The sequence below is a fragment of the Chroicocephalus ridibundus genome, chromosome 8 (assembly GCF_963924245.1).
Source record: "Chroicocephalus ridibundus chromosome 8, bChrRid1.1, whole genome shotgun sequence".
Taxonomy (NCBI): domain Eukaryota; kingdom Metazoa; phylum Chordata; class Aves; order Charadriiformes; family Laridae; genus Chroicocephalus; species Chroicocephalus ridibundus.
The window spans coordinates 22,006,258-22,033,811 of NC_086291.1; the positions used below are offsets into that span (position 1 = coordinate 22,006,258).

A 27,554-nucleotide genomic window follows, 5' to 3' on the forward strand; every position below is an offset into this window, starting at 1 on the left:
TCTCAATCAGTTTTTTATGATGCAGTTTTATCATGGGTCAATTTGATATCCCAGATCTTCCATTATTTTACATAAACATACAAATCAAAGGCACTTATGTTACTTGTCTGTGACACTGGAGTTAATCAGTCACACAAGTATCAAGCTAAGCTATAAAATAAAATGACCCTCGTGCTCTTTTCATCTTTATCTTATGAATATGTACTGACTTCAGAGCAATTATTTAGGATTTTCATTAGTATAAAGGAGAGCAAAATTGGAGCTGTGGGTTTTAGAGTGTATTAAGCCACTTAAGTCAATAGAAGTTGGCCTTTGGTTTTAATCGGACTGTTTTTTCATCCAGAAACACTAAGTGAGTAGCTAGGGCTTGTAATGCTTGTTTCGGAGGACCCAAAGTCATTTGAGCTGCACATATTAGTTGAAAAGCCTTAGCAATTCAGCATCATCAGCCAAAAAATTAAAAAAAAGAATTCAGAATTCTACAAAATGTTCATAACTGGTTTTACCCAATGCCTGAAATTGTTATTTTAGTATCTATTAAGATTACTTGATGCAGCTATCCCTTACACAGTCCCTATATAATGAGCAAAAATGCCTATGTTGTTGGGTTGTGTTTTTTTTGTGGGGAGTGTCTGCTTTAACCTGTAACTTTTTGCCAATTTAGTTCGCTTGGAGATTTATAAAAACAAATATAAATAGTCTTTTTTTAGAGAATGGACTCACTCAGTTGTCTTATGTCCATTGTTTCAGTACCTGCTGAAATGTATTTCAGACTACCTGCAGAACCATCATTTTTTACTGGTGATTGCAATACATTTTTCAGGCGATTGAAAGAATAAGCTGACTAGAAAATAGGCAGAAAGGCTCCTTTGTATGCTCTACCAAATAGCATGCTGCTCACTGTCCTTTCATTATATTAGTAAGTACTGAGGAGTTGATTGTCAAGCCTGAACTCAAACCACAATAAAATAGATAGTAACATACAAGGTTAAGAGAATTAAGTTTGAATTTTTATAGGTCAATAACTTCTGTCAGGTATGGCTTTCAAGGAGCTTCTTTTGACTTACAGTGGTGTGATGAACTGCAGGATTTGGTTCTTTGACGTCATTTATCTGTTCTTGTCTTACTAGAGTAACACTTGACATATTGTTTATACATTCTGCAGTTTTTTGACGATCTTGTAATAGATGAGAACTAGTCACATAATTTTAAGAAAGCCGTGATATGTGCCACAAAACATTGTGGATTTAAGAAAAGAAGGAGAGGGGAGGGAAAAAAACCTCAGGACTCACCAGGCTTGAATTTGTGGTCAAGCTATAAATACCATGATATGCAGCCTAACACAATGAGATCTTTATCTATGGTAGGTGTTCACACTTAACTACTCTTTTACCAATTAATGACTTATTTTTGTTACAGCTTTACTGCATTAACTAATGTTTGCAGCACAAAAAATTTACACAGCTATAAAATTAGAGGAGAACTCTCTTTACTCAGCTGTAAAGTAGAGGAGAACTTTAATGAGGATGCATTTTCTGCAGGATTTAAGATTTGGTTGTTTCTTTGTCATTTCTTATCCCTCTAAACATGCAGACATAATTGTTATCTGTGAAAAGTCATCTTTGAGAGGGCAGATATGTATGTTGCCTCTGTTGCTAGATAATCTTTTTAAAAGCTTCAGAGAGAGATAAATATACTATGTTAAGATGCTTGCGACTATCCAGTCGTGTCAACTGGAAGGCAGCTCAGATAGATATGCAAGGTATTTCCAAGTGATGAAACCCCTTTCGCAGCAGCTGAGAGCTGCAGTAGGAGACATGTAATGTGCATTCGGTCCAAAATATCTTTCTGTCCAAGCTTCAGTTGTCAAAAGGTGTTGTGGTGCTGTTTTTTTAACTGAGTTTTCCTGTTTTTTTTAAATGAGTTTCCATGTCACAGCTGATTTGGCTTCCAAAGTTGTACAGGAGAAGCTCAATAAGTTGGTCGATGTTTGATGCAAAAGGGAAGATGGGAAGGGAGGAGGTTAAGTGATCTTTCATTAGGTTACCATTCTCTTTCTGACGCTCTGCGCACGCATACGTGAAGTGTTCTTGGTGAGGAGGATCCATTTCCTTTGAAATATCTAGTGAGGAAGATGAATTTGTACACCAGAGAAGACAATGTAGTGTGCAAAATTTATGATCTGTCTGAAAGGTTACTTGGAGTAACATGCCAAATTCTGTACCTCCAAAATTCTGTATTTACTTACATGCATATTCATATTGTATTGTATCTGTCTTGTGTCCAGCAGAAAAACAAGTCTACTAGCAATAGTAAAACAAGCTGACTCTCCTGAGACACCTACTGATTATTATGGCAGCCTGCCTTTGTGTTAGAAATATGCTGTATAGCTACAGTTTTAATTAGCAAATAAAAATAATCTACATCTTGTTTATTGTATGATTATAAAAACTGTTGATAACTTTGTGTTTCTTATGGTTCGATTCTAACAATTGTGTTAGCCAATGTTATTCATATGCAGAGGGTCAGGCATGTTTACGGTCAGTGATAATGTTCATTACAAAGGCTGCTTTCAACTAGAGTAGGCTTAACTCTAAAATGAATTGGCGTTTCGGCCCTAATACTTGATACAAGTGTAGAGATAAGCCTCAGAGAGTACATTACCTCATGATGGCTGTAGATTGCTTTAGAAAATCAATACATTCATTATCTTGCTAGTAAAATAGCTATAATTTATTTCCATATTTGCAATACTTACTTTTTTTAGTGTTTTAGAAATACAGGGCAAATAACTGGTATAAAATGTCAGTTTTGAAGTTGGTGTTGTTACAATTTTTCATAAGAGCTACATGTATCTAAGAATTGCATACTTTGTGAGTCTTTGTAGGATAGTAGAGAATTACATATTCTTACATTGTCTTAATTTAAATACAGGATACTTGGTGCTTATCTAAAGCAACATCTTCAAAAATAGATCACTTGTCAAAGTGGTACACACACCATCATCCTCTTCAGGCTTTGGAAGAAAAATGCATATGATTTGTGCCGTTCCTGCTTACTCCTGTGAAGTAGGAAGCCCCCACTTAGAAAGTTGCCATTTCCTTCTTTTTTCTTTTTTTTTTTTTTTTTGAAAGTCTGAGGGGTAAAAATGCTACCCTCTAAAGAATTTGAATATAATTCAGTCGCACAAGGGCTTTTCTTGCTTTTCTTCCTGTAACTGAAATATTAGGAAGCTTTTTCAAGGTTGTGTACTGAATGGTTAAATTCAGCATGGCATCAGTCTTTGTTGGAAGGCTTTGTAATATGAGGGAAACTCAATAAAGACTCTTAGTGGTAAAACGTATTTGATTTGTTCATGAATTTTACCAATACCATTCTCTGAATGCTTTATTCTACTAAAAAAAAAAAAAAAACCCTTACAAAAGGACCCAAAAATGCCAGTTTTAGACATCTCTTAAGGCTCGTTCTGGCTGTCTTTAGTGAAACTATCTTCTGTTTGATATGGCAGTTATAGTCCCATTAGAAGAGAGAGGTTTGTGGTGGCTGTTTGTTGGGATGGGTTTTTTTTTGGGGGGGGGACAGGCACAGTAATAAGGAAATTCAGGGGAGTTGGTCAAATAATATGTGATTTCCTGACAAGATGTGCTGGCGATACCAAAAATTCATAGAATGTTTCCTTGTAAAGTTGCTTTCTATGTAATCCTTAGGGTAGCTAGAATTAATAACAACTTGATGAGATATAAAGTTCTCTAATGATCCTCTTCTGTTAAAGTATAAAATTAATTGCATGCTTGTTTGGGAAGGGCCTTCAGGACAGGCAATTACTAAACAAAATAATCAAGTCTTTATACTCATTGTGCCTTACCCATGTCTCACACAGAGAGTATTTTATTAGTAGTAATGATGTTCTTTACGGGATATCATTCAAGAAGGGACAGTGCCATTATGCTAGGCACTGTAACTGGGAAAGCAGACAGGTACTGCTCTGAGCAGCTTCTGAAATAGCCAAAGCCTGGGAGGAATAAAAATCAATCCAAATAAATAATATGGTGTCAGTTAACTTACAGCACTACTAACTTGCTGAAATTGCTTTTTTTACTGCATTTGTCAGTATGTTGCACTACTAACACGGTAAAATAATACACATAGACACATACATAGAATCCCTCCATACTCGAGGGAAACCATTAAAATCTCTCCTGTCCTCATTTCAGGGTGTTCCATAGATAAGATTCCTCATATTCAGCTGTAGCTTTATCTAAGTAAATAAATTGTAAAAGTAAGGTTTTATTGACTTCGCTGATTGCATTAAGACATTGCATCATTTGCATTGCAACCATGCAAGTCTTCTTGTATTGTTCCCAGTTCTCTTCACAAGTGGGATTTTTCTGGAGAAAAGCATAGAATCGGATTACTCTACTTTCATTACATCAGGTTGTGTTACCTTTTTTTTCATCAGAATGCTACGTATAACTTGAATCTTAATGCTGAGTGGAAGTATTTTAACATTTCCTTCCATTATGCGTTACTAATCCTACTTTTAATTATTCTTCCTGGAGTTGCTCATATTAATTCTTAAACTTAGCTGTGGTCAAAAAAGACCCTTTCCTGTTGGGATTAGAATCAAATGAGATTTTGCTTTTCAATTCAATGGCAGCAGAATCAAGCCTTCACTTTTTGTCATTCTCCACTGTTACTGCCTTTTTTTTATTCATGGCTCTTGTTTCTTCATGGCTTTAGTTCTTAAGGAAATTTATGGAACAGTGGTCCTGATACCAAGACCTATGGCACTCCCCCCTATTAATCTTATCCTGTAATAAGAATTGGCTGTTTATTTCTTCCCTTTGTTTTATGTCTCAACCATTTTTTTTATTCTGCCGGGACTTCGCTTCTCATCCATGGTTACCAAGTTGCCTTAATAGCCTCTTGTGATGAACAAAATGCCACATCTATAAATCTTTCTGTCTCAATTCATCCACAGTTTCAGTAGATCTGACCTTGAGAAGTTGTACTTGAGCTTTGAGGGCCTCCAGATATTTAACTTCTCTCGTGTACAAAATGTGGCTCCATCCCAGGCAGCTGTGTATTTGTAGACAGTGGAACTAAGCAGTGTCCTCTCCTAACCTGACTAAACCTGCTGAGCTCCTACCTTCCTTGCTTGCTTCCAACTTCCCCTGCTTCCAGTCTCGTGGCGTTTTATTCTTTAGAAAAGACTGAACGCTGTACAAACATTGTTTTAAAGGGTACTAGTAAATGCATCTGTGGCAAAATTCTGGGCCAATTTTTGCTTATATCAGAGTCCAGAAATTTATTATTTTTTTTTCTCTGGGGAAATTTCTGCTTTGTTTCTGCTCTTTTCATACACCTACAAATCTATGAGGCCAGGGTTTTTACCTTATTTATATTTTGACATATGAACTGTGATTTAATAGCAGAAAGATAGCTTCCTTTCTCATGCTGGATTCTTTTTGCTAATCACACTGTTGCTGATGTGATACAGATGATTTTTAAATGTCCATCACTAAGTCTAAGTAATAAAAAACAAATTTAGGTTTCTGTCACTGTTTAATAGAAGCACTTTTAAGTTTGCTTTTAAGTTTGGTGTTGCCACTAATACTTTTTATATGTTACAGGCTTAATTGCTCACTAGATGAACAAATTATTTGTAACCAGTTTGAAATGAACAGAAAAGCAAGTTCCAGTGTATTTACCTTTCCTTTGTTATTTACCTTACCTTTCACCATGTTTCTGTAATGTAGAAAAAGGCTACTAAACTTTGTGGGGAAAAAAAGAAAGCTGACTTTTATCTTTCAACCTTCATGTAGCAGATTTTAGTCATTGTACCTTTTTTTTTCTTTGCTGGAGCTCCCTAGCATGGTTTTGGCAGCATTGATGGTGATGTTACCTGCTGCTGTAACCTAAATTGCAGTAGTTCCTCACGCCTCCAAATGGGGAGGAGGGAGGTACTCATTCCTAAACTTTCTTCAGTCGTTCTAATGTTTATGCCAAGTACCTCCAGCACAGAGAGTGATACAAAATCCGCATTACAGGGGGAGAGGGGAGAGAAGGGGTAAAGCCACCTTTGTGGCTTTACATCAGTTTCATAGCCGTAAGCTCTGTTCCCCAGGCTTAACGCCTGAATGGAAGTGCTTTGCATTCTAATACATACTGTTCTGAGGTTGAATGTGTGATGTGAGAGAAGGGGCTACAAGAAATGTTGTTTGTCTTGGAAACTTTGAGGAAAATACATTTTAAATTCTTAGATGATGTGGGGAAAAAATTGCATTTGATCTGAAACACTCTTTATTGTTCAGATAGCTAGGTTGCTGCTGTCCTTCCAAGCCATGAACACAGTTAGTGGTGGGACACTGCAAGTAGCAGATCTTGCACTGTCATGTGATGTTGCAGGAGTAGGATCTTGTTATGATTCACAATTGCACTGATTCCGCAAGTAGTCTGGTAGGTATAAAGGGCGCTGCTATGATGTCAAAATTGGCTCGAATGTCATCTTGAATTGGAATCCTACAATGAAGAGTTATTCTACATATATTTTCATCTTCTAAGCTACAAGTCACTATAAATTGCAGTTCTCTTTATAACTTTTTCTGTAATATTATTTTTTACAATATTCTAAGTGTTTTTGAATTTTTGGTCTCATGGAGAACCACACTTTTAAAGTTGCTGTCGCTCAACTTAATTGTATGTTGATTATGCTTAATTGTGAATTATTTACATAACTTACTTTCAGGTCAAATTTCACAGCAGGAATGATTATGATAATGTCCTACTTAAGCACAGAGTGTAGGCTTAGGGTTTTTTCTTTTTTTTTTTTTTCCTTTTGATTGTTCTTTTTTGTGGCAGTTGTTTGGAGGATGGAAAAATTGCCACAGGTCTGTCTCATTTATTGTGAAGTATTTCCAAATGTCTAATGTTGCTAACCAATTAATGTAATCTTTATCAGATAGAGTAGTTTAAGGAGATGTATTAAAGGGGTGGGAAATAACAGTATTTTTATTCAGTCCGTTTGCTGTAAATTATACATATCCTTATTAGTTATGAAGCTAAAAGTTCTATCAAGGTATGATGCGTACTGGAAGTAATTTCAATTGAGTTAACAAAGGGAATAGAATGAAAATCATTTAAAACTGGTTCACACCAGCAATTCTTCGTGCACTATTAACTGCTAAGATCTAGTCACAAAACATTATTCTGAGGAGAAAAGGTTTAGTGAACCCTAGAAATTGGATTTGATTTATGCCAGAAAATCTGCCTTTTCACTGCTTGAGATTTCTATGGAAGGAAGCCACAGTCTTTTACCAAATGGTTTCTAAGGTAACATCTTATAGCAGAGCATCTGAAACCAATTTGGTTGTTAATGAGAAATAGTTCTCACGGCTGTGGGAAAGTGTGGAGTGAAAGAAAAGCCTTCAAGATTTGGCAGTCTGTGTGTAAAGGCATTTAAATAAATGTGTGCTGCTGCTCTGCTTATGAAATTTCTACGTGGATTACACAGTCATAATTGCCTTTCAAATGCATAGGTCGCTTTCCAGAGTTGTTGTTCCCTATAAATTTAATTGAGAAGTTCTCCATGATAAAAACATTTGTAAACAACAGCTGAATAATTTAAATAACTGGTGCTTTACAGTGGAAAGCTCTTTATTCCTGCAGAAAAAATATTTGCATTTTTTGGGTGATAGTGTATTTTTGTTGCCAGAAATACATTAGTGAATTGGTGCCATATCAAAGCCATAGCATCCCACTGATGATAGCTGCTACTTCCAGATTTTCTGCACTTGTTGTGAAACGCGTTCTGAGAAGTTGCTTTGAATACCTCCTTTATAATGTTCTGACTAGATAAATGGTAGGTCAGTGATCAGAGATGTACAGTCATTTTACAGTAGATGAGCTGAATATCCTTTACAGTCAGAGCCTCTTTGGGATGGAGGGAATAGAGTGTGTCTGTCAACAATGGCTCATTGCCGTTTCTTCCTTCCTCTCAGGAAGAGAGAAAAGTAGCAGTTCTGGCTTCCCTCTCCCTGGATACATAATAAACACGTAATGGCTCTCTCCTACCGTTTTGCATTGCAGCAAGGCTCTAGTCCTGTATTCTGTTTCTTGGTGCCTATGTAGAGCTGCGCAAGTGGAATTGCAGAGTTTAAAATCATGCTCGCCTACTTTTATTGTTATTGAATTCTATAAGCTTATTCTATCTGAGTCACACAGGAAAAAAACAGTCCTGGAGTGACCCCTTTTTCACTAAGCAATGGATAATATTTAGCAAAAAAAAATAAAAAACATGACCAAAGTAAAACTTATATATTAAAAAAAATAAAATCCATAATCCAGATATTATGGATATTATTTCTCTTGCCTCTGCTTTTACAGAGGCAAGAGAAACTTCATGGTGTAATATCTACACTTTACATAGGCCAGGTCTATTAACAATGTTTCATTAGCATAGTGATATTATTTAGGAACATGAAAGTACCACATCCATACAGTACAGCTATAATGCTATAAAATGTGTGTAAATACAACAAAGATCCCTATGTGGAGTTCTCTGGTGAAGCTTTTTATATCGGTGTGTTGTTACAGTATGAAAGTACCTGCCTTACTGCAGTACTGGCAGGGTGCTCCTTGCTGTCCTTTGATGTCCTTAAATGACTGAGTTTTAGATAAACCCGTGTGCTGCTTTAGTTCTGACCAAAACATTGGTTTTATAATACAAGTCTGCTCAGTGCCTTTCAGTTATCATTGACATTGTCCTACCAGTTCTTCTAGAAGCCCATCAACTCCATAGGTTCCATTTCTGCAAGGGCTGCTGCTCTATTATACATACATAAGATGCCACTCTTGGACTCTGGGTAAAATGTTCAAGTTATTTTGTAAAAGTGATTGTGACTAGATTTTGATCTCATAACTGGAAATACTCTGTAGCCACCTTATGAAAATTTTAGAGTATTATAGCTTCATAATGAGCTTGATTTCACCTGCTGCAGAGGAAAGCCCTACACTCTAGAAAAGAAGAGGATGCTAGGAATACTTTGTGGTGCTAAATATGGTTTTCAGAGTAACTGACCCTGTTAAGTAAAAACTTCCAAAGTATAGCAGTAAGAACACCTGAGTTCTAGTGCTGTGGTTATAGAAAATTAGTGTGACATTGGTTGTCTGAGAGCAGCTCTAGGGATGGTGTTGGGGGACATAATGGAAAGAAAGGCTTCAGAAGACAAGTTCATGGAGGTCTTTCTGGTCATTTGGTGGTTGGCTTGAACACCACTGTGATTTGTGTTTTTTTATTTTACTGAATATATAAAAACACTGAGTATATAAAATTATTTAACTGCTGCTGAAGGGGGAACTTGCCCTATCTCTTGACTGTTATTCAGGTTTATGAGTAATTCTAAAACTATATACTTTTTTTGGCCATTTAACAAACTGAATCAGCTTGTCAGAGGATCATATGAATGCAGAAGTAGGTGAAGGAGGAGGTAAGATAGTAAGGAAGGACAACAAGTAAGGACTGTCTATCCTTGAGCCATTTCATAGAAGAGGCATGTGCGTTTGTCAATAGGTAGCAATAAAACTTGAAATGTGTTATATGTTCATTTGCTTTATGTGTAAGCAACAGTTTATGTTTTATCATCAAATTTGGCCATAAGGTAATTAGTGAAATCAAACTTGATTTTGACACAAAAACTTTAATATTTTCATAAGATGTGATATGTGGCCTGAATGTTGATGTAACGTTGAAATAATAGAAATAAAATGAATAGAACAAGGTATTTCAAGCCTGTTATGGTATACAATAACATATATACATGATGAGTATGTAAACGTTGATAAAAGGATGTTTGAGCTTTTGTTTTTGAGAGTTCTTTTCTCAAATGATTACTTGGAGATAAAAAAATCGGCAAAGGAGTAGGCATTTTTGTAGGTGTTTTGTTTGCCAACTGTTCTTAATTTAGTACTGAGTACTGATGTCAGAAGATCATTAATCTCTGGTACGGTCTCTAAATATCCTGGCTGGGGTTTCACTAACAGGAACTCTTCTACTATAGGTGATTCCATTGATTTCAAGTAGTCAAAGTTATACACATCACAGAACATTTTTATATATTCAGATAAATAATACTTTCGTATTTCACAAAGAACATGAAGACAGACTCCTGCACAAAGGGAGGGAGAAAGGGAGAGAAAGTAGGTCCTGCTTCTCTTTTGAAAAGCTGTTGGTGTTTTGGATCTCTCTCTGTAGTTCTGCAGCTTCCGTGAAGGAGAACAGAAAGTTTAATGAGGCTGAGAGTCAGCTGAGACGGTGCATAAAACTGGGAGGGGGGGGTAGTGTTTTGGTTTGTTAATTGTTTTACATTTTGATGTTGGGGGGATGTTGTTGATTTTTTTCTTGGCGGGGGGGGGGAGGGGCGGGGCAGGGGGTAGTTGTGGGGTGTGGGATTTTGCGTTGGTTTGATGTTTTTTTTCCCCCACTGTAGCAACTGCATTGTCAACAGGATTCTGCCTTCCTAATAATCTTTGGAACTTTTTGTGGATTGCCAGAGCATGATTCTCATCCCAGTTTTGATAGCAGTGTACTTCAGGATATCAAGAAAGTGATGAGTAATCATGACAACAAGAACAACGTAACTAATTAAGCCTAGTTTTCAAGGGATTTGCGTCCTTTGACCTATCTGTGGTTGCAGTGCAATATCCTGGTGCCTCCCAGCCTCCAATTTTCACAAAATCTGTTAGAATGTAATTATCTCAGACATCTTAAGATCTGTCAAATTTGGGTTAGTTCAGTCAGTGAGAGAACAGTGCTATTCCCCTAGAAAAACAAGTTAAAACACAACCTAAAAGATAGGGAGCTTTTCCAGACTTACTTATATTTGACCTCATTTATTATAAGGAATTCCTATTTTTTATCAGAGAATTCTAGAACAAAAATATATTAATTCAATGGTTACTAGTTCATATTAGTTCTAAATGCGAGATTGGATTTTGTCTTTAAATATACATGTACAGTGTGAATTACATCTCTGTGAACACATGGTAATCCCGAACATGTAAGAATGTTAATGTCTTTAAATAATGTGAAGTCTGGATTTAAAAGGTAAAAAAATAGAAATTTAAGTCACTCCACCTTCTTTTGGCACCCTCTGCATCTATGAATTGTAAAATATTTAATCAAATGAGTAAACACAAGAAAACTTCGATTTCTAAAGTCTAACCTGTTATGTTAATAGCATAATTAACTTAGAAACTTGTTGTTCATGCTTATGTTGGCTTGCAAAGTGGTAATATTAAAGAACTGTTAAGCTTTTTTTTTAATTATTATTTAGTGCATGAAGTCTGTTGTAGTTCATTTTTAGGCATAGAAATTGAGATAATTCCCTCCAGACTGATCTTGTTCTCTTTATTTCCTGTAAAACAAGTGTGCATGCCATCACTGAATGGGGAACAATAACAAAATTATTCTGAATTTTCCTTCTTTCCCCCTCTCTCCCTTTAACTTAAAAGGGTTAAATAAAAAAAAAAGTTGTTTGTCCTAAATGTTCTTACTGAAATCCATTATGCATGAAGAGTCGGAGTCCATTTGCAAGACCTCTAAATGAACTCCATTCATTCAGTGCTTAGAAATGTCCATTCAGCCAGAAACAGACACAATAGTTACAACCTCATTTATTTGGCACCAATACCAGTTTATTAAAAGTGAAGGGATTGTTTTGAAAAAGTATAGTAATTTTTCTATGCTAGTTATATAATTCTTTAATAAAATTCCTTTAGGGTCTTAATAATGTAATTATTCCATATATATTCTTTGCCTGTAGTTGAGATTTAGTAGCATTGCATTCATGTAAAGTTCTTAAAAAATTCATGAGGATTTTGAAATACCTGTTTTGAAAATGTAAGTTGACCTAGCTTGACTTATTTTGATGTAAAACAAGTTACAGGGTCATCTATTTCTATCTGACTTGGAAATTAAGCCAGTTATTAATTATAATTAGTGGCTATAGCGAAAAGTTTTAAATTTTGTCTTTTAAAACATTAAAACTTTGTTTACATTTGGAAGGTAAAATACTTATGATAGGCATTTCAAAATTGTGGGAATATAGTATTAGAATTTCATCACTCTAAAATCCATGAAGATAAATCAAGAATTTAATAGTCCACATTTTGTAGGTCATAAACATAAAGTGGGGATTGTCCCATTGCGATCAGCAGAATGTCGTGATCCTCAGGTGTATGTGTGGGATATCATACCATACTATGTCTTATTTTAAATGACTTGAAGTTTTGAGCAAGGTGGTGGTGATGGCTTTCCTTCTAAAATTAGGAATGAACAAAAATGATAGGCATTTAGGAGAACTTGGCTTGCCTTACAAGCAAGTAGAACTTTTGCAAGTTCTCTTCATTCTTGCATGTGTTGTTACAACATATGTGAGAAAGTCATGCGGACTCCTAGAGGTGATCTCTCTCCAGTTCAGGTATGGGAGGCTCTAAGGATGAGTTTAAGGTAACTGTGTGTGTTTTCATTTGTTTCCCTTTTCTGACAGTCTGGGTAGCCATATACACTAGTTAATATCATAACATGCAGATAGTGTTTGGTGTAGAAATAAATATTATGTTTGGAGGGGAAGAGAATGTTAACAGCAGATACAAATTTCACTCTATATTACTATTCTTTGACCTGGAGTCCTTCATTTATTTATTTATATTCAGCAGTGGCTGAAGACCTGTTGCTGTCACAACGGCACAGGGCCGTTCTGAAGTTAGTGACCTAGCCATTTGCATGATGACTATTGTTTATAGCACTAGGGCCTTTCATCATCATCTTAGAAGGTGGCTTTGGTAGCTGGCTGGAACTGACTGAGCATTTCCTCCAAAAAACTGTAGAAAATACTGTTTGTGAGAAGTGTTTGAGTGAGGGTGAATGGGTGAGGGGCTCATGGCAGGAAAAACAACTAACAGGAAAGGGTAAGTAGAAACATCATCCTCCTTGTACTCAACCAGTTCTTTATCTGACAGTCCTCCTGCTGGTTGCTTTTCCTGCTGAGTCTCCTCCTCCTTCCGTCCCCTTGACATGCAAAATACATATCCAGTGAATACCTACACAATAAGAGTTACAGTATTTGTTACTGAAACTCCCTTATGCCCTTTCTGTAACTCTTGTGTAGGATTCCATTGTTTTGGTTATTGCTGAACTTGACATTATGTGAATTGCACGTGCATGTATGGCCCTGTCTGGGGTTGTACAATGTAATAATGACTTGAAGCTACCAGGAATTCAACAGAGTAAAGGCTTTGGGATATGCTTTCTGCAAAGTAAATTGCTTTTTAAGTTGTATTTTATTTCTTATTGTTAATATTCTAATCTGTAAATATTGTGCTCCTATATGAAAATTAAGTGCCATAAATTAATTTTCCATAAAGTATGTATTTTCTCTTTGATGGTCTTCAGCCTGGCTTCTGAAATCACTTCTTTACAGTTAAACGCTGGTGATACTTGATTTTGGTGGAGTTACCTCTGATCAGTGTCAACGTTTTAGCACCTTATGTATTTTCCCAGCCTAGAAATCTGTCAGTTCCTATTTTTTTATTATTAGGAAATGAAAATTGAATAAGAAGGTTCTGTGACAATATACAAAAGGAAAGCAAAAATTAAAACGAATTATAAAACATGTCCCTCATAATTCACCACTGACAATTCACTCGTGATTTTATTTGTTTAGGTACTTCCCATCAAGGTGGCTATTCTCATGATGCTGTGGTCTATGCATTACAAAAATGTGGCATTCGTCATATTGACACAGCAAAAAGATATGGCTGTGAATCCCTTCTCCAAAAAGCCATCAAAGAGAGCGGTGTGAAGCGAGAGGACCTCTGGATAACTACCAAACTGTGGCATAGTGATTATGGCTATGAAAACACAAAAAAAGCCTGCTTGGAGTCATGTGAAAGACTTGGTGTCGAATATCTTGGTATGAATCTTTACATATAGCTCATTTATTGTTCCTTCCGTGTAAGTATTGGCAAAGATGAATGAATTCCTGAAAAAAAAAAACAATGTAGTACAGATAGATCATGGAAACCAAATTCTGCTTTTATTTATGCATTTGCAGATTTCTTGTTCTGTTTTTTCTCTGGGAAGTTCACATATATATAGTTGAGAGCACAGACTTCTTCCTTGTTGCAAATGTTTTAAAACTGATCAAGGTATGTTTTGTAAAGGTACATTTCATTGTCAAATTGATTTAAGGAACCACTGCATTAGTTTTATATATTTTGCTAAAAACACCTGAAACCTATGAAACAAGGATTCATAAACTTTACAGTAACGTATTGGTAATAGGGCAACAAAAATGCCTGGTTTCTTCTTTGGTCTATTAAATCTTAAGGAATGTGAGTCCTTTCTAAAACTTATTTTGTAGGTCTGTTAACTTTTTAAAATTCTGAATAACTGCCTTTGGTTTGGTCTGACTGATGCAATATACTTTGGCAAAAATGTTGGAAGTATCTACCAGACTTTAGAAGACTAAATCTAACTAACACTGAATTAGACTTACACGCTTTTAAACTTACCCTGATCATAAACTTCTTGTAGTCAAAGATGTGATATTGTTACTCCCTTAGTAGACCGTCGAAGAGCTGCAATAACGACAGCAATTAATTATTTGCAACAGATCATGGGAGAGGAGATACCTGATAACAATAAACATGGTGTTTTTTTGAAATGCTTTTGCTGCTTCTTCCCTACCCAGAGCAATGAAAAGAAAATGGAGGTACAGGAAGGTGAATTTAAAGTAATAATATAAAATGATGACACTGGTGGAGATAGTGTTTATGCTGATAATTAAGGAATAATTGACCTAACCATCAGACATTATCTGTCAGTGTCCTGAAAACCCTCGTTTTCTTCTCTTTACTCACCCTGTCGTCCCCCCCGTTACCAATAAATAAACTTTAATGACAAAGTGAACAGCTTTTGTGAAGTACAGATTTTGCAGAATTAATGGCATATAATATTAATGGCAGCTGTGTGCTGTATGTACTGGCTTTTTTGCTTGGGTACTCTGCAAGATGAAGTGAAAAAAACCTGACTCTGTTAAAGACTGAGATATTTGTATGCACATCTTTGGCTCCATTCTTTCTGGAAATGTATCTGGTAACTTCCTCCACAGGTACAGAATAATGCAAAATTAATTCAAATCTTTTTTCTGTTCTGTGCGAATACAGATCACTGCAAGGGCACTTCCATAAACAACATTTCAAGCCCTGACTTTCTCCTCTAAAATAAGAAATAACACATTTCCTCCTCTCTGCTTTCTGCTTGTTATGTTTTGTGTTTGCTTTCTTTTTTCTTCTGCTTGCTGTGGCACTGGTGCTGAATGTCGATGAGAGGAAAACTTGACTCACTTCCAGGAAATCATTTTCGGTGATTCCTTTTAATACTGTAATTTGCTTTTATTTTCTCATTTAGTAGACTGTTTAAAGTAGGTGCTCACACAAACACTCTGTTTACATATTGCTGCTAAGAAGAAATACATGAAAAAAGGAAAAAAATCTGAAAGGAAGAAATGCACAAATACTGTCACCGTGTGAGTGAATCCCTGGACTGGCATAAACAGAACTTCAGTTTGTCAGATATGTTCAGCTCTGAGAATTCTTCTGCTCATATTACTAAGACAAATTAAGGAGTATTACAACTGCCATTTCCCTCCATACGAGATTTTTTTTCCTTTTTTTTTGTTTTGTTTTATACCTTCACCCGTCTTCCCATCTTCCTCACCTTTCTTCCGCTGATGTGGAGATGTCTGAAAAATTTATAAAGCTCTTTCTGAACCACTACTTAGTCTGACATAGTGACCTAAATCAATGCTGGCTTCAGCTTGCTTTAACTTAACAATTTGTAAAACTTTGATGGCTTAGGAAATAGTCATATGCAATTCACTGATCTGTCAATGAGGATGGTGACCTCTGCAAGAAGGATGGGATGGCAAGTCGAGTAACGGTTTTGGCTGCTTGAGTTTAATCTCAACTGTTGGTTCAACTCCATGCACCGTTTTTGTTTAACACAGTGTGAACTGCACTCATGTGAAAGAGGTAAGGCTGAGTTCTGCATTTAGCGCTATATATGCTGGTGAAGTAGACCCTTGGAAGAGGTACAATACATGGTGTGTTTCATGGGGTTCACAGAAAGCATCATGCTTTAGGGAGCCCTATATCTCCTGTTGGAAAGCACCCAGCTGGAAGGTGCTATCGGAAGGATTTTTAAGCAAAAAGTGACAATATCTTGAAATACGTACTCTTCAAGTATTTCAAGAATGGTTAGAGTTAAGAGCTTTTTGTTGGAAGTTCTGAGGGTTATCACAAGTCTAACAAAAGTAATTGGAATGCAGTTTGAAAATACAGTTATAAGCTTGTACGACTAAGCTTAGATATCCTAGTTCTGTTTTCATTCATACCTGCATTTTATGTCCCTTTTCTGCTGGCCAATGTATACCATAGAGAGGACATGAAATCCATGACAGAAAAAGATCTGGTAATAACAAAGCAATTTGTGTCTAAGCTTAGTGAGGAAAGTAAATTCTTCAGTTGCAAGCATGTGTTCAAAGTGGCAGTTTTTCTATGAAATAGGAAAGTGAAATAAAGGTATGTGAAATGTACCTAAATCAGAATTTCCTGATTTCATTATATATTAACGAAATATGTGGTGATTCACAGCCTTTCCATGAAGATACATGTGTCATATAGAAAACTGAAAGTTCCTAAATAATACCATCTGTGAACTTACGCCTTTATGTTGGAGGGAAAGTTAGTCATTCAGAAGACTGCAAAAAGAAAAAGCTATAGGAGCCCTGGCAGCTCAATGTGCAGCTAAGCTCTGTTCTAAGGAGAGTCCTGTTAATTTTCTTGAGGATCCCTATGGGCTACACAGTCCATCCGTGCAGACTGAATTAGAGACTTGGCATATAATCTAACAGGAATTGATAAATCTGTGTATTAGCAGTATATAGAACGCCAGCTGTTAAAACAGATGCACTGCTGAAAGCAGTCCCAGCTTTTTAAGAGAAAAAGTGTTCCTTGTAAAATACTGTTATGAAACCTTTTCGATAAATGCATGGGCAAATGGTATTGGGAGAGCAGTGTTCCAGGAATCAGTAGATTATATATCCATGAGAAGCTGGAAATTTATATTATTTGTGGGCAGTGGTTGTAACAGATACTCTGCTCCTTGCATTTTCTAAATGTGGTCCTCAACTAGCAGTCACAGTAAACCAATATGAAATGGCAGCAAATCTTACAGGTTTGGCAGTAGCAGAATACATTCCTTGGGATTTGTCTCAAACCTCCAAAGTAACTTCTTCTTGAATGTCATTTGTGGGTTACTGAATTCATAAACGATTTTATTTTCCTTTTGACTGTTCTGGTATGTCACGTTCAGGAAAATTTAACGTGTCACAAATCCCCAGCTGGCGCTGGACAAATGTTCTAGCAGCATATTTAGTATAATAGGTGAATCGCATGAATGGTGAGAATACACCCAGTTCAGGTTGTGTATGAATTCAAACACTTTGGAGGTTACTTCACATTGATCCTTGTTCCAGTAGAATAAAAACCACCACCAACAACAAAAAAGGCTGGTCAGGAGAAAAAAATACATAATGTGGATACTAAGTGCAGCGACAATTCAGAAAAGCGGGGAAAATACAACCATTGCATTAAGATAACTGTGCTAAACATTGAGAAAAAAATACTTTTAGGTTTGTTATGAGCAAGGGCTTGTTCTTCAAAACTAGGTTTGTTATAGTGAGTTTTTGACCTTTTTTTAATACTGTATTAGGAATTTGAATAGAATTGGAAACTTTTATTTCCATGACATGTTGGCTTTTAAATGTGTGAAATGGCCCTGTGCTTTTAAGTTAAGAGGAACTGCGTTGATTGTAAGTGCTGCAACCGCTAAGAAGTAATAAGCCACTCTATTTTAAATGCCCGTGTGAAAGCAGTTCACATGTTAATTTTAGTTTTCCTGCAGCACTGTGTTTTCAACATTCAAATGAACTTCAGGCCCTCTTACCACTGCACTGCTACAGCTTGATTGTCTTAAAGGATGCTGTAAAAAGTTGGTAGATACAAAATTTGATTGTAAATGTTTGGGTTTGGTTGTTTGTTTTTTTTTTTTTAATTCTTTCTCAAGTACATCCTGATACTGTGAATCATTGGTTGCTTTTTATTTTGAGTTAAGATTCTTTTAAAAAAATACATGGCTGGAAGACATCTCAAAGTATTGATTAATCTATCCCACACTACAAGGCACAACCACATCGTTCTCTTCTTATGTAGATGATGTCTTATGTAGATGTAGTCTCTTCTTAAAAACTTCCAGTTTCCTGATTAATGGAACCTTAATCTATTTTGATAAATAATTTAAAACTGGTTTCTTGCTTCCAGAGTGAAAATAAGAGTGTTTGTGTTCATGTAATTTGCCAGGAGTGGAAATATTTTTAGCAAAAGAAAATGTGTGAGTGCAGGTGTGAATGTGTGTACAAATGAAGATGAAATCGTAGGCCTTGGTTTGCTGAGGCGCTTACTGTTTTTATTTGCCTGTAGGTATTACAGAAAGTTTTCTAACAGATGCAGTAAAAGTAAGCAGATCCTAATTTAAAATGAACTATGCTTAGTTTATATCTAAATAGAGTGGCAGTTCCATCGCTTATTGTAAGGTGCATTGTATTCCTTCTGCTTCTAGCTGTGCTGGGGTGGTTTGTGCATGGCTGGCAGAAAGACTATTCTACTCTTTATCTCTGAGATAAGGTACCTTTGCCCCACATCTTTCCCAAACACTTCTTGCAGTCAGGAGCACTGTGCTTTGTGGTCCAATAGATGCTTTCTAGCCCTAAATGTGTATATTTATAACTGTGAAGTAATTTTTATGTCAACAAAAAGCCTAAATTAAAATAAACATAGTAGGATGATATAGACATCACATACCTGATAACATCACCTTTCTAAAATAAAGGACCAACAGCTAATCGTGTTTGCATTGAAGAGGTCTCAGACACTAATACAAGGAAGGGTGATGTACTCCATTTTTTAAATATCCAAGGCCAGAGATCTTTCAGTTATCAAATCTGTTAGAAGTTGTTCTTCTGAGAGTGCTTCTGAGAGGTCTGAATACAAAGCATCTTTGTATGTTGAAATCCATGGTGTAGCTATTTCTGTGAACATTTGCAAACTGTGATGTCTAACTGAATATTCAGGCTTTTGGAAAAGTAGCTTTTGGTGAAACTCTGCTGAAGTTAATGATTGTTTTTTGTTGGTGCTCTACAACACGTTTCTGCATAGTTAAGCAGTTCTTATTAGTCTGATTTGAAGACCATAACAAGCAGCAATTAAAGATAAGTGATTCTTCCATTTTTACATGAGGTAAACTTGCACCTACTTATATGTGACATTTGCTTTATCCAAGCAAAGAAGTTTAAATTAAAACGCAGCAGTCTCTATTCAGTAAGAACCACCAATGGCATGTATAATTTTGGATCAAAATTAACACTTGATACTAGCAATTCGTAATGCTAATCCTTGGGATTTCATCTAATATAAGTCAGTGGAAATTTTAAAAGAGACTTTATTGACAACAGAATTAGAGTAGTCCTGAGTTTTGAACATAACTTTACAAAATGCTTTAATCAATATCACAATATTAGTTTTCACTTAAATGTCACAGAAATTGGTATTTATTCCAGTATCATACACTGGTATTTATTCTTAATAAATACAACTTCTTTCTTCAGAGCAATTAGAGAAGAAGTAATTATTTGCAGATCAGCGATGAACAACACTGCATCTGTGTTTTTACTCTTTTCTACGTTGGGAGTGTATTTTATGTATATAAGGGCAAAGAATGAGCAACTTTCTCTTTAAATGTGACATAAAGCTAGATGCTGCAAATCCTTATATATATGATATTTGCTTGTCTGAGCAATTGCGTTTAAAAATCTAATGGATTCTTGATATAAGAAAGTGCAAATTTAGCTCATGATTTTTGTCATACACCCAAAATAATTTTTTTCCTTGATACATGTGTAATGTATCTTACTGTGCCAAATTCTGTACTGTTGTAATTAGATTCTTAGTGTAAGCAAAATACTCTGCTTAACAGTGTTGCAGTGATGTGCCCAAATGGGAACTGGTGTATTATGATGAATTTGATGTTACCTTTTCCTCTTAAATTGAGGTTGCATTTGTATTTAAAGAGGTGAAAGCTAATATACCAGCCCAGTGGTATAGTAATCATTAGTTCAGTCCTTAAATGTGAATTGAAAAAATATCATGGCAGAGGATCTGTGTTTTCCAAAATAGGTGCTGTAAATGAATGGGGTAATGCATTCAGAGAACAAAAAACTCTGCTCATTGCAAACGAGTCTATTTTTTTTTTATTTCTTAACTCTATATTTGAACTGCCAAAAAAGGAGTATTGTAAAGCACAAAGACAACGATGCACATCTCAGTCATGCATTTATTTCCTTTTCCTGTTTTGTGTCAGACAAATGTATGTGTCAAAGACCAACACCTCTTTGACTGGGATGCCTGCAGTTATCTGTTTCATCTGCAGTTAGAATTTAAATAGAATTTTAAAGAATAGAAATACTGTTTTCAATGTGTCTCCTAAGTTTCTCCTTCAGAATGCCTAGCGGTGTCTACAAACTTACAAAGGAGTTATAGATCCTATCATTTTTTTAAATTTAGGTAATCTGATTTAGAACTCTGAGTCCAATACATGTAGATTTCTCATTTTTAATTTGTGTTGGAAATACTTCCTTTTTCAGTAGAAGGATAGTCTTTTCTTGCATGGATACAACAGGAAGAAAAATAAATCCTTTCCTGAGACAGCCAGTTTCAATAGCTGCCTGGAGAATTCCATCAGCAGTACATCTTGCATTTGAAACTGTGGTAACATTTCATAAATGCAGTAAAGCATAATTTTGTTCCCTTAACATAACATTTTAAAAATGTTTTAAAAAAAATCACCAATGCTGCCACAAAATTATAGCAAAAAAAAAAAAAGAACCTTCATAAGAGAATGTGCTTTAATTTTCAACAGAAATTCATAAATGGAAGTATTCTTTAGAAAGGAAAAAAAACAGATCCACTGCTGAGGTTGTATAAAATATCTGTAGAACTGCTGAATATACTTATCTTCCAGCGTTTCAGCAGTAGTCCAGTTTTAATTCCAGGGACCAAAATCCCTTTGATTTAAATGGGGCTTGTTATGCGTTGGAAGTTTAAGTGCATATGTGACCATGAAATTCTGATTACAGTGACCTGAATCTGTGGCACGTGTGCAACTTATGCTACCTTTAGCTGTTAATGAAATGTAGATTTTGTTTATTAAAACTAAATGGATGTATACAGTAATGACCATGGAGTAGTAATTGTAACTATTTTAATGGTAATATGTTAGGGGCTGTTATGGAGGGAAAATGCTGTTTCACATGGTTTGATATATATTTTTTTTTTGACATTTCAATGAATAGTCTGGTTTCTTTTTTAGATCTTTATTTAATACACTGGCCTGATGCACATGTTCCGGGTAAAAGCAATCGAGAGGTCCGAGCTGAAACCTGGAGAGCGATGGAGGAGCTCTATGAGAAAGGTGATTATAATAATGAAAACCTATCTTGGCAGAAGGAATAGTGCATTTTGGGATTTGGGGAATTCATAGTGAGAGATGTTCAAAAACTTAATTGGAGCTGGATGCTCATATTTCAGTGGGATTTGGGCGAGTGAGTTATGTGAATCTCTCTGGAAACTGCAGCATTAGCATTTTGGTAAATTAAATAAGAGAGCTTTGTGTTGCTTGTAAATAAAACATTGCCAAATTCTGCCCATGAGACTAATGATGGTGTGCGTACTTGCTTGAGGAAATCTACAGGTTACATTGAAATGTATGGAACACTATAGAACGTCTTTTGTAGCAGTCTCCTCTGTTTTAAGCATAAATCATGCTAAGTTTTACTTCCTTCAGATTATTTTTTTAATTGTATGATGCCGTTTTCCCATTTATCATATATTGTGGTACTTCATAGATCCATTTGTGTTTTAGAAAGGGTGAACAAAACAAAATGGCTTGATGAGGAACAAATACTCAACTGCAGATTCTTTGGTACTAACTTTTGGAGGAAAAAAATATCAAAGAGGAGAGCTCTTCTCTCGAACTCTGATAACTGTCAGTTTGATTTTTGGTGCAAACTTCAGTTTATATTCATAGCAATAGGAAGATGAGACAGGCCAAAGCAAAATTTATCATGTAGTTTTAAGAAGAAGATTTTGTTCCTGTAGTATGCAGTATTATGAGAAATAGTGTTGTAAGAGAAGATCCTGTCATGTGGTTCTTGGGCAACGTGGACCACCCTGTTTACAGCATCAGAGAAGTTCCACAGACAGGGAGAAGACTTACTGGATTAAGTAGTCTATCCGCAAAGCCAGAATTACTGAAATAGTGATTGTAGCAGGACAGTTGTACAAAGGCAATCACAGGGTTTGTGCCACTATCAGTTTTATCAGAGCAATAAATAAAGCAGTACTCTTACGCTTCAATCCTTCAGTTACTTGTGGTCTTCCTCTGGAAACACAGAAGTAAACTATCTTTGATATATCTTTTGTTCTTGCTTTTTATAATAAGCATAAGGGAAGCTGCAAAAAGTGTTTTCTGCCATGTAAGGGATTACAACACTCAGGTTTTAAAGACACACTTCACCGACCTAATATTGCAAAGCATCAATGACTTTTAAATCCAAAAATGGATTATTTGACAAGGTACTTCATCTTCCCATTGAGAAAGCTTTTTTTTTCTGATGAGTATTTAAGTTAGTGTGTGTCATTTGTGCTTAGATACGCCATCCTAATTTGCTGCAAACAGGTTATATTTTCACCTTCTATTATTATTCGTATCCTATTAGCTTTATTATGCTTTTGCATGTGTTTGTGATTTTTACTTTTACACAACTCTTTCTTTCTGTCTTTATCTTCCTACTGTGAAAGACTCTGAGCTATTCGATGGTCTCCCAGTAAGACACTGGAAATACCATTCCTGACTTCATAGGCAGAGAAAAAAATTACTTTTATTTTTTGTCCCTATGCGTGTTACCTCTTTAAAGGCATCCCATGTTATAATTATTTTTGTTGAAATTGCATTTCTTCAACAGTTTTATCAATTTGCATGTTGCTACCCTCAGTCTTTTTCTGAATTTAAGCGTTCTGTAGACTCATGATTCATTTAGCTGAGCGTAAGGTTTCCAGCTCTGCTTGTCTAAATTACCTCAGTCAGATCATCTACAGGGGAAGGAAAATTTATTAGTCTGGTTGAATCAAGTGCCTTAGAACATTAACCTCTACATTTTTGCTTTAAGGGATACAGACTCTGGATGTCCTGACCATGACCATGTGTTACTGTAATTATACACAAATGTTAACCACTCTGGAGATTGAAATGCAATGATTCCTGAGGAAAATGTTAAATAATTTGTTTGCATGGTTAACCACTAGACTTTCCACTGAAGATTAAACACTTGCTGGATATCTTTATGTGACTCGCTATGTGTTACGTGAGCAACATGTTAGCCTTGGTATGAATTGAATATAGGACTTGGTCAAAATCCTTAGTTGAGGAAGAAAAATCATCTTCACTTATTGGGGGAAAAATTGTAAGTTCTATACTAAACAGGTGAGTTCTTTGTCTTCTCTGAATTTGACATTGGTTCAGGTAGTTGTCGGTTCCTGTTTGCAATCCTGTTACATTTTATTTATTTTTTTTAGGAAATGTTTACTCTTGGAAAAAAAATTAGTAGAAACTAACAATTTCACATATAAGGATTGACCGTTTAAATGAATAATATGCTTCCGCAGTCAATTTGCGAAGCAAATATTGAAATTATTCAACTAGCTAGTGGGTTTAGCAATTGTGTCCACACTGAAGAGTTTTAGAAAGTGCAGTGACAATAAAGGCTGTTCTCTGTGGGAAAAAAATGGTTTCTGTTATGGGACTGATAATGCATATCTATCTGCAAGGGACTCATGAGATGGTTAAAATATCTCAATATTGACCTAAGTCTTTGGTCTGGCTGAAGTTAATAAGATTTTCTTTAATCACTTCTCTGTATTCACAGATCGTTTTGAGTGCAGATGTTTGAAAATCTCATTCTTTCAACTTGGATTTAAATCCAGGTTAATATTTGTTCTGCAAAATTCCACTTACCTCAGGCAAGCAACATTTGAAAATAATGTAAATTATTAGTAGTCTGTATTAATGTTATAATAAACAATTCCCCTCCCCTAGGAGGAGGGGAAATAAACTGTTACTACCCAAAACTGTAAAAGTCTGTAATGCAGATTTTTTTTAAGATTGTGTTAAGTTTTAGATTGGTCACAAGTTGACACAAGAAAAATCCCAACTGCATCTACATTCATAGCTTTGAGAGAATTTATTTTTTAGGTCATGCCTACAAAGATAGATTCAACCAGGTTCATCTGAGAGCGGCTGAGACACAGGGTCGCAGCAGCACAAGTTACAGGGCTTCTTGCCTGAAGTATCTTCTCAGCCAGCTAACTGAGGAGAGACCAGAGGGTGTAGCTCTGTGCCCCTGTCCTGGTCAGCATGCACTAATTTATAAGCCTCTCCCCAGATAATAAAAATTCCATTTGACAGGTTAAAAAAAATAAAAATTTGAATTATTTGTCAAAATGTTTAAAATAAATACTTTAGGGAGCAGAAAACTTGCATTAAAAAGTTAAACAAATCTCCTCAGATTATAGTGAGTCCAATATTAGTAAACTCCTAAGTTCCTCTGGCTGTAGAAGAAATAGCAGGTCTATTGTTATTTGAATGCAGCATGTGCCAATGAAATTGGTGTGTAAATTGGTAGATGTGCATTCATTGAGATGTGTGGGCATCTGTAAGTTTACTGTTTCTTAATCCTTGACTGCTTAGTAGTGCTTCCTATATATACTTTTAATGAAAGTTTGGAGTTGAGCTATAACATCAGAATATTCTCAGAAATAGAAAATAATAGATTCAGCTGACGAGAGAGATCCTTTGCTATCACTGAAAAATCCCCACTGTGGCTTACCACTATACTGTTTCTGTATTTCATCAAAAGGAACTTGGGGTTAACATTTTCAAAAGAATCTCTTGTCCTGGTACCATTTGAACTGGAAACATGAACAATTTAAAGTGAGAATCTTAATAGTATTTGTTACAGATCTGGTTACCCTCTCCAGTTGATTACTTCCTATACTGAAGTTTTGGGCTGCACTCCTTGAATCCAATGTGCTTTATCTCTTTGGAAACTGAACAGAAGCTGGTTATTACCCCAAGGCTGGGGTCTCAGGAACACGCTTGAAAGAAGGTTTCGTATTTTAGTGCTCTCACCCTTGTGGTTGAATCCACCGTTCAACTACTTAATGCAACTGAACAGCTGTCTCAAGATCTCCCTTCAGAATCTTGGGCATTTTTCTTGAGACTTCATTAAGGAGACCATGACAGAAATGAGACCATACCCAAAAACACTTGTACGGATTCTGAAGCCACTGTTGTCCATTACTGTAACAGTATGACATAATACACATATTATCTATATTAAAATCACACACCCTGAAAGTTTTACCCACTTCAGGTATTCCGATCCCTCTGGGTTGTGTCTGGAACATGGACCTGTGTCCTTCTGGTTTGCCCTTGAGCTACAGAGTATTTGGCTAAACATACTCATCTTTTATTTCCTCCTGGCTAAATCCTTTAGTATGTTTCTTAGAGTCCATTACAGGTCCTGCCAGCATCTTTCCCTCTTTAACCTGAAATTTGTGTATTTGTACCCTCTATCCTCTCTTCCCTACAAACAAGGCAAGGTTATACTTTTAGTTTGCTTTTTTAGTATTCCTGTTGTACAGACAGAGCTCAGTCATTAAATTTGCTGGTTCCCTTAATATCTGTCCGGGGAAAAATGTCATACAGTCCTGGTGAACAAAGGTAGATGCAGATGTGCAATGTACAAATCTATAGCAATTGTATCATTCCGTAACATGAACCAAAATTTATAAATTGTACGTATCTTTACTCCAATCATACAGAAAGTATATTAGAATGCTTATTCCTCATATTAATGAATTATAACACTGCTTGATTTGTGAGACGTTCACATGCTGGTTAAGAAAGGATTCAATGCAGAGATTTCTGTTTTGTCTTGCAGCCTGTTGTCTCCCACAAGTCTTCAGGCCCTGGGATTTGCATGCATTTAGGCCCAGCCTTGCTACCAGAGGGAATTGTGCCACGTCTTACAGTAGCTCAGGGATCAGAATTCTGCACCTGGTCTTGGTAGTCAGCCCAAGTGATCGGAAGATTTTCTAATGGAAAAGCTCCTGAGGAACTGCAGCAATTTCCACTGATCAGTCATTGCAGCTTTTTTATGTTGAGAATTAGGAACAAATGAATGGGGGAGGATAACTATTATTTTCTTTACTGTTTTTAGAATTGTAGTGTGTAGCTGACAGTATAGGATAAAGGCACCACCTGCACTAAAAACTCCCATTTAAAAATACTAGGTGACTTCTGATAGATCAAGCTGATAGCTCTTTATTCATAGCAGGAAAGATCTTATTGTTAAACTGATTATCCTCTACTAGCTTAGGGCAACCTTACAGCTTCAAGAATCAGTTTCTTTAAATGCTGTTATGCCTGAGAATGTAGCCTTTCTTTGTTGTTTTTTGTTATCTTCTGTGACTTGTCAATCTGCTCCAGTTCGGGGCTGTTTCACAGGAGCCGGGTGACTCCATTGCTGTACGTGCATCTGTCTTAAGGTTGCAGTCAGAGTGAAGAAGTCTCTATCTGTACTGCAGTGCTGAGAGGCAGAGAATTCTAGACGTGTGTCTTTGTTCAACAGCCTGCATACATGTTTTCCTTTAAAGAGTTATGGGATCAACAGTGCTGAAGGGGGAAAAAAAAAAAAATCTTAATTTTGGTCAGTGAGACACTTGTATATAATAACTGGTTCTTCCTGTTGTAACAGCTGAAATCAACTAGGATTCTTGTAATATCAAGGCTATGGTTTGAATTTTTGTGGCCTCGTACATTGTCATTTTGTGGAATTATCCTCTCCAATACCTCAGGACAGAGGCCAGACTGCCTACAGAACCCATTCCAAGATATATACATTGAGTCAAATATTCCCTTGACAGCTGCAACATTCTTGTATAGGCATTTGTCTGCTGGCAGATGAAAGCAGTGTGGCAAGCTGCTTTGACATCATGAATAGTCATTATATATGCTCACTGGTAATTGGTCTGTTCCTAGCAAAATGACCCTTTCCATATGCAGTATCTTTAATGACCTTGATTTTGGCATTGTGGCTAGCCCATCATCTCGGCAAGCTTTTCATACACACATGCACATGATTACTTGTCCCTTCATCTAAAAATGCTGGGAAGAATGAGGGCTTCCAGCCAGCTTTTCCCTGAACTTGGCAAGAGTAGTAATGTGGTGGTTTTTCTGGGTTCAGATCCCACAGGGA

The 27,554-nt window shown here is 36.1% G+C and overlaps 1 protein-coding gene across 3 annotated transcripts in view; it reads left to right on the top strand.

Moving 5' to 3' along the window:
* LOC134519789 (uncharacterized oxidoreductase ZK1290.5-like) overlaps positions 1-27,554 on the top strand; it is a 49,936-nt gene that overhangs the window by 1,885 nt on the left and 20,497 nt on the right. For all 3 annotated transcript variants that reach the window (XM_063344412.1, XM_063344411.1, XM_063344413.1), the window contains exons 2-3: positions 13,725-13,973; positions 21,548-21,649. In XM_063344412.1, coding sequence (XP_063200482.1) covers positions 13,725-13,973; positions 21,548-21,649 — 351 coding nt within the window. The remainder of the gene's footprint in view (positions 1-13,724; positions 13,974-21,547; positions 21,650-27,554) is intronic.